General features: G+C 46.2%; 1 protein-coding gene across 1 annotated transcript; it reads left to right on the top strand.

Annotated features, from left to right (window-relative positions):
- Nucleotides 1–4,787: 4,787 nt before the first annotated feature.
- Nucleotides 4,788–6,617, top strand: ABHD16B (abhydrolase domain containing 16B). The gene has a single exon (XM_072633258.1). The coding sequence runs from the start codon at nucleotides 5,040–5,042 to the stop codon at nucleotides 6,447–6,449; it is 1,410 nt and encodes a 469-aa protein (XP_072489359.1). The 5' UTR covers nucleotides 4,788–5,039; the 3' UTR covers nucleotides 6,450–6,617.
- Nucleotides 6,618–7,352: the final 735 nt, after the last annotated feature.

Here is a 7,352-nt window from a genome sequence, read left to right as displayed (position 1 = left end):
GTGTATATATGTGCATAAGCATATATGTATATATGCATGTTTACATGTCTGCATATAAAAGTATACAGAGAATCATACATATATGTATGTGTATGAGTATATGAATTTCGGTGGATTACATGCTCAATACAACAGCATGGTATACTAGACCCCGCAAAACATAATATAATGTTGAACTATATCAAGAGAGGAATAAAGTCCAGGAATAAGAATAATTTCTTTATATTCTTCCCTGATTAGACCATGTGAGTAGTATTATGTTCAGTTCACATTGTGTCCCAGTTTAAGAAAGACTTTCATATACTGAAGTGTCCAAGGAAGGTAACCAGGATGGTGAAGCATCTTGAGTCCATGACCTATAAGGATTGGTTGAAGGAAGTGGGCAAGTTATTTTGTTGAAGAAAAGACTTAAGAAGAATATAATAACTTTCAAGTGTCTGAAAGGCTGCCATATGGAGGAGGGATTCGATTTGTTGTGTTTCACCTGAGAGGGCAGAATCAGGAGAGATGGATGGATGTTGCAAAATGCATATTTAGGCTTGATGGGAGAAAACTTCCTAATAATCAGAGCAGTCCCAAAGTGGAATGAGCTGTATCAAGGGTAGTAGATTTTCTTTCCTAGGAGGTCTTCTTCAGGCAGAATCAGGACAATAACTTGTGGGGTATGTTATAGAGGGGATTTCTTTCCTGTATGAATTGAACTTGATGACAGATGAAGTCCCTTCTACCTCTCTAATTCCGTGCTTCTGGAAGCTGCCATTCAGGGAAAGGTAAAATTTCAGAGCTTTCCCTCTAGTATGCCCCTCAGTCCTAGGAAAAGAGGGAAGCTAGAGTTAAGTTCATAGAAGGAGTTTTAACCTTTTGGTGTGTGTCAGGGATACCTTTGGCAGCCTGGAGACATCTCTGGACCCCTTCTCAGAATAATGTTTTTAAATGTGTAAAATAAAGCACATCAGATTAAAAAGTAAACCAATTATATTGAAATGCAGTTATCAAAATATTTTTTTTTATTTTTATTTAACTTTTAACATTTATTTTCACACAATTTTGGGTTACAAATTTTCTCCCCTTTTATCCCCTCCCCCCCCAAACCCAAGCTTTCTAATTGCCCCTGTGACCTATCTGCTCTCTCCTCTATCCTCCCTCCCTGCCCTTGTCTCCGTCTTCTCTTTTGTCCTGTAGGGCCGGATAGCTTTCTTGACCCCTTAACCTGTATTGCTTGTTACCCAGTGGTAAGAACATTACATTTGGTCCTAACACTTTGAGTTCCAACTTCTTTAGCTCCCTCCCTCTCTACCCCTTCCCTTTGGAAGGCAGGCAATTCAATATAGGCCATATCTGTTTAGTTTTGCAAATGATTTCCATACTAGTTGTGTTGTATAGGACTAACTATATTTCCCTCCATCCTATCCTGTCCCCCATTACTTCTATTTTCTTATGGTCCTTTCCCTCCCCATGAGTGTCGACCTCATATTGCATTCTCCTCCCCATGCCCTCCCCTCCATCCTCCCCCCCACCCTGCTTGTGCCCCTGTCCCCCACTCTCCTGTATTATGAGATAGGTTTTCCTATCAAAATGAGTGTGCATTATATTCTTTCCTTTAGTGGAATGTGATGAGAGTAGACCTCATGTTTTTCTCTTGCCTCCCCTCTTTATCCCACTACTAATAAGTCTTTTGCTTGCCTCTTTTATGAGAGATAATTTGCCCCATATAACTTCTCCCTTTCTCCTCCCAATATTTCTCTCTCACTGTTTGATTTCATTTTTTTTTAAGATATGATCCCATCCTCTTCAATTCACTCTGTGCACTCTGTCTCTATGTATGTGTGCGTGTGTGCATGTGTGTGTGTGTGTGTGTGTACTCCTACCCAGCACCCAGATACTGAAATGTTTCAAGAGTTACAAATATTGTCTTTCCATGTAGGAATGTAAACAGTTCAACTTTAGTAAGTCCCTTATGACTTCTCTTTGCTGTTCACCTTTTCATGGTTCTCTTCATTCTTGTGTTAGAAAGTCAAATTTTCTTTCCAGCTCTGGTCTTTTCATCAGGAAAATTTGAAAGTCCTCTATTTCATTGAAAGGCCATTTTTCCCCTGAAGTATTATACTCAGTTTTGCTGGGTAGGTGATTCTTGGCTTCAGTCCTAGTTCCTTTGACTTCTGGAATATCCTATTCCATTCCCTTCTATCCCTCAATGTAGAGGGTGCCAGATCTTGTGCTATCCTGATTGTATTTCCACAATACTTGAATTGTTTCTTTCTAGCTGCTTGCAATATTTTCTCTTTCACCTGGGAATTCTGGAATTTGGCCACAATGCTCCTAGGAGTTTCTCTTTTTGGATCTCTTTCATGTGGTGTTCTGCGGATTCCTTGAATATTTATTTTGCCTTCTGGTTTTAGAATCTCAGGGCAGTTTTCCTTGATAATTTCATGGAAGATGATGTCTAGGCTCTTCTTTTGATCATGGTTTTCAGGTAGTCCCAGAATTTTTACATTGTCTCTCCTGATTCTATTTTCCAGGTCAGTTGTTTTTCCAATAAGATATTTCACATTATCTTCCATTTTTCGAATCTGCGCGGTATGTTCTGAGATATCTGTCTTTCTCATAAAGTCCTTAGTGTCCATCTGTATCATTCCAGTTTTGAAAGATCTATTTTCTTCAGTGAGCTTTTGAATCTCCTTTTCCATTTGGTTAATTCTGCTTTTGAAAGCATTCTTCTCCTCATTGGCCCCTTGCACCTCCCTTGCCAGCTGAGTTAGGCTAGTTCTCAAGCTGCCAATTTCTTCAAGATTTTTTTGGTTCTCCTTTAGCAGGGAGTTGATCTGCTTTTCGTGCTTCTCCCTCATCCCTCTCATTTCCCTTCCCAGTCTTTCCTCCACCTCTCTAACTTGATTTTCAAAATTCCTCTTGAGCTATTCCATGGCCCGAGCCCATTGGGTGGGCTGGGACACAGAATCCTCGATTTCTGTGTCTTTGCCTGATGGCAAGCATTGTTCCTCCCCATCAGAAAGGAAGGGAGGAAGTGTCTTTTCTCCGATAAAGTACCCTTCAATAGTTTTATTTCTTTTCCTTTTTCTTGGCATTCTCCCCAACCAGTGACCTGACCTCTGAATGTTCTCCTCACACCCACCTCACCTCCTGGTCCTCCCAGCCAGCGTTTGGGGACTGAGATTCAAATGCTGCTTCCCGCCTTAGGGTTTTTGGCTGGGGCAGGGCTGCTATTCAGTGTGAGAATTAAGTTCAGGTGGTCAGGGGCAAGGCTGCCTCTCTGGCTCAGTTCCCTCAGGGGGTTTATGCACAGACCTTCCACAATGGATCCAGGCTCCCGCCCGTTTGGGGAGCCCCTGTCTGTAGCCGCCTCTCAGCTTCTATCTCCTGGGGGGGCCCAAGCCATGGGGGCACCCCACTCCCCTCTCAACCCGCCAAAGAGACTCTCTCACTTACCCCCGTCAGTCACCTGTTGGTGGGGGGGCTTGTGCCGCCGCTGGAGATCCCGTCTCTGGAGCCTTCTCAGATCTGTGCCTCTCGGAGCCACGGCCGCCGCAGGTCTGGGCTGGGCTCCGCGTCTGCAGCGCGATGGACCTTTTGCAAGAGGTTTGCAGGACCCTCTGTGGGTGGGAGGACCCGCGTGGCCGCTGGAGATCCCGTCCCCGTAGCCCTCTCGGATCTTTTCCTCACGGTGTCGTGGCCGCGGCAGGGCTGCCCTCTGCTCCCCGCCCGGCGCCCAGTCCACGGCGCGAAGGACCCCCCGCGAGAGGTTTGCAGGTCTCTCTGGAACAGAAATCTCCCTCGCTCCAATATTCCGTGGTCTCTGGGTGCAGAATTCGCCCTGGGTTGGTCCCCTCTAGCCGTTCTGTGGTTTGTGAGTTCAGAGCTATGTGTATGTGCGTCTTTCTACTTCGCCATCTTGGCTCCGCCCCCTCCAAAATATTTTTAAAAAATAAGTTCTTATACTCAGGTTAAGCTACAAGGGATCATAGGGCCAGAAGATCATGAGCTGGAAGGAACTTTAAAGATTATGCAGAGGAAATTGAAATCCTCAAGAGCGGAAATGACGTCGAAGGTAACACATACTGTAAGTAGCAGAGTTCAAATCCCAACCAAATTTCCAACTTTAAATCCAGCACTGAGAGGCCTCAACACACACCCTTCTCTATACCTAACACTCACATGACCCACAGTCTGGGGTAGAAGAACATAAGTTCAGAGACTTAGAGCTGCAAGGAACCTTAAAGGACATCATTTTACAGATGAGGAAACTGAGGCCCAAAGAAGTTAAGTGATTAGCCCAAGGTCACACAACTATTACATGTCTGAGATGGGATTTAAATACTGTTCTTCTTGACTTGAAGTCCATAATGCTTGTCTAAAACACCAGCTGTCTCTCTTTTAAGTGGTTTGCTATTTCCTTCTCTACCTCATTTTACAGATGAGGAAACTGAAGCAAACAGTTAAGTGACTTGCCCATGGTATCACAACTAGTAAGTGTGTGGGGTCCTATTTGAACTCAGGTCCTCCTGGCTCCCAGGCCAGCATTCTATTCACTGTGCCACCTAGCTGTCCAGAGGTTTCAAATTAAAAGTGTTCAGTGTTTTGAAGGAGCAAGATCTTGCCATGACCCAGATCTTCTCATGGTTCCCTTCCTTTTTACTTTGTTTTGACCAGCTCTGGACAAATATTAATTCACATATTCATCACTCTGGCTTTCCCTTGACTGGCCTTCAGTCCCAGACTGATGACTTAATCAGCACAGGTCATAAAGGCAGCAGCCCCTATAAGAGGATTGAGAGAGTCGGGGGGCTCAGAGCGGCATCTACTCTGAGATGGGGGAGAACGCAAAAGAATGGAAACCACAGAAGCCGATCAGCCATTCAACTGCCTCTTCCAGGGTGATGCCTAACATTTGATGGTCCCTTGGGGCTTCTATAGACTCCCCCCCTGCCTCATCAAACCTCCCTAGTCCTAGTACTTGCCCCGTGCCATCCCTAACCCCATCCGTATCCCTAGCCCGCTATGGAAGCCCCTGTCCGTTGCTGCTTATGTGTATGAACTGCTGCACGAAGGCACTTGGGCACATGTTTAAAACTTTAATTGCCGACAATTACAATGATTTCAGGAGCTGGCCGGTGGACTTTCGCTGGGATGAAGTAAGCCCCCAAAGCAATGGCCACCCGGCACTGACTGGCGCTGAGACTGCTGGGGGTGTATTGTTGAAGCAGGCTACTCCACAAGGCAGCCGAAATGACTCCCAGACTAATTTCCTGGACCAGCTTCGAGATCTGCCCCGCCAGTTGGTCAGTTATGCACTGGCACACTCGTTAGGCCGCTGGCTCGTCTATCCTGGGTCCATGCTCATCACGACCAAAGCACTGCTGCCGATGCTGCTCGAGGGCCAAGCTCTCCTCCTGGACAAATATAAAGGACAGCGGGCTAAGCTGAAGGCTTGTGACGGTAACGAAATTGACACCATGTTCCTGGACCGACGTAAGCAGCCTGGCAGCCAAGACCGCGGCCTGCACCTGGTCATCTGCTGCGAAGGCAACGCAGGCTTCTATGAGATGGGCTCTCTTGCGGCACCGCTAGAGGCTGGCTACTCGGTCCTGGGCTGGAACCACCCAGGTTTCGCTGGGAGTAGCGGCGATCCCTCTCCACAGAACGACGCCAATGCCATGGATGTAGTAGTCAAATACGCTCTGCATAGATTGAACTTTCTACCTGAGCGTGTTGTGATCTATGGCTGGTCCATTGGCACTTTCACGGCTACGTGGGCCACTATGACATACCAACGACTAGGCGCGCTGGTGTTAGACGCTCCCTTTGACGACCTCATGCCTCTGGCCCTGAAGGTGCTACCTACGTTCTGCAAGGGACTGGTAGAACGCACCGTGAGGGAGCATTTCAACCTCAATGTGGCAGAGCAGCTTTGTTGTTATTCAGGGCCGGTGCTGCTCATCCGCCGCACGCTGGACGAAGTGGTCAACACGGAGGCCCTCTCCTCGGAGAACAATGATGATCAGGCCCCCCGACCTATCGACTTGGAGGGCAACCGAGGCAACTACCTGCTCCTGAAGCTGTTAAAATACCGGTACCCCAGAGTGATGACCGATGAGACCATGGGGGCTGTGAAACACTGGCTGCAGGCGGCTAACCCGGAGCAGGAGGCTGCCGTATGCCAGAAATATTGCGTGGATGGCAAATGGTGCTTGACTATATTGCAGAACTATAAGACTGAGATCAGTAAGTCCAGAAAAAAATTAAGATGGAAGAACCAAAGCACTTTCCCAAAGCTCCACAGCCCAGACTTCCCATGGAGTGTGGGTGAGGACCTGTCCCCTGCCCAACAGAAGAGACTTGCAATATTCCTGGCTCAAAAATATATGAAGAATGTGGAGGCCACTCACTGCTGCCCACTGGATCCTGAGGACTTCCAGCTACCATGGACATTGTAGAGCTGGGTTGGGACAGGGAAAAGGTGGAAGGGGGGAGAGGGAGCTGAGAGGGAGGCCAGATGGGACTGAGCTTTCCTCTCCACTGCAACTGGCCTGCTCTGGGCTACAGTCCTGTCCTGCCTCATCTTGCCCCTCTTCTGGGTGCCAGTAAAACTACCTCTCAAGGTGTGAGGCCCCAAAGAGGTCTTTCTTTGGAGGTGAGGGGGGTGGGATGGGAAAGGATAACCACAACACCATTCTGGTATGTAATGGACAAAACCCTTGCCCTGGGAGACAAGAGAACTGGGTGTCAAGTCATAGCTTGACCTTGTCTCTGGACCTCTTTTTCCTCACCTGAAAAATAGGGGCGGGTTTGATTAGAAATATGGGTTTCATTTCACTGAAATGTTGATTTCAACATTCTACAAACATTTATTAAGAGTTTCTGTGTGCAGAATATTGTACTAAACACTTGGGGGAAATATAACATTTAGATAATATGAGGACCCTAACTTCATAGAGCTAAGTCTAATAGAGGGATACAAATTAATAATACAGGTAACTATAATACACACTAACACATGACACATTTTTTGTTTTTTCTTTCTTATAAGTAAGTGCTAAGCAAGTGCTATGTGAAGTCCTAGGAGAAAAAAGTCATGACTAGCAGGAGGATCGGAGAAGGCTTCATAGAGGAGGTAGCATTTGAAAAAGTAACTTTAAAGAATAGGCAGAAGATCAACAGGTGAGAGGAAGGATATTTCAGGCAAAGGGAAATAATAGAGAAAAGATATAGAGAGGGAAGAGTAGTCCAGTTTGAATTATAGAGATCATGGAAAGGAGTGATTATGAGTTAAGGCTGGACATATAGGGTAGTAACAAATTAGAGGAGGCCTTGAAAGTCAGTCAAAAAAGTTTGAATTT

The sequence above is a fragment of the Notamacropus eugenii genome, chromosome 1 (genome assembly GCF_028372415.1).
Source record: "Notamacropus eugenii isolate mMacEug1 chromosome 1, mMacEug1.pri_v2, whole genome shotgun sequence".
Classification (NCBI taxonomy): domain Eukaryota; kingdom Metazoa; phylum Chordata; class Mammalia; order Diprotodontia; family Macropodidae; genus Notamacropus; species Notamacropus eugenii.
Note: the sequence above shows the minus strand (reverse complement) of the source record. Positions and strands in the feature narration are given on the sequence as shown.

Bases quoted from the DNA above. Each gene is read 5' to 3' on its own strand.
- ABHD16B (XM_072633258.1), top strand. From the start codon at position 5,040: ATGTGTATGAACTGCTGCACGAAGGCACTTGGGCACATGTTTAAAACT.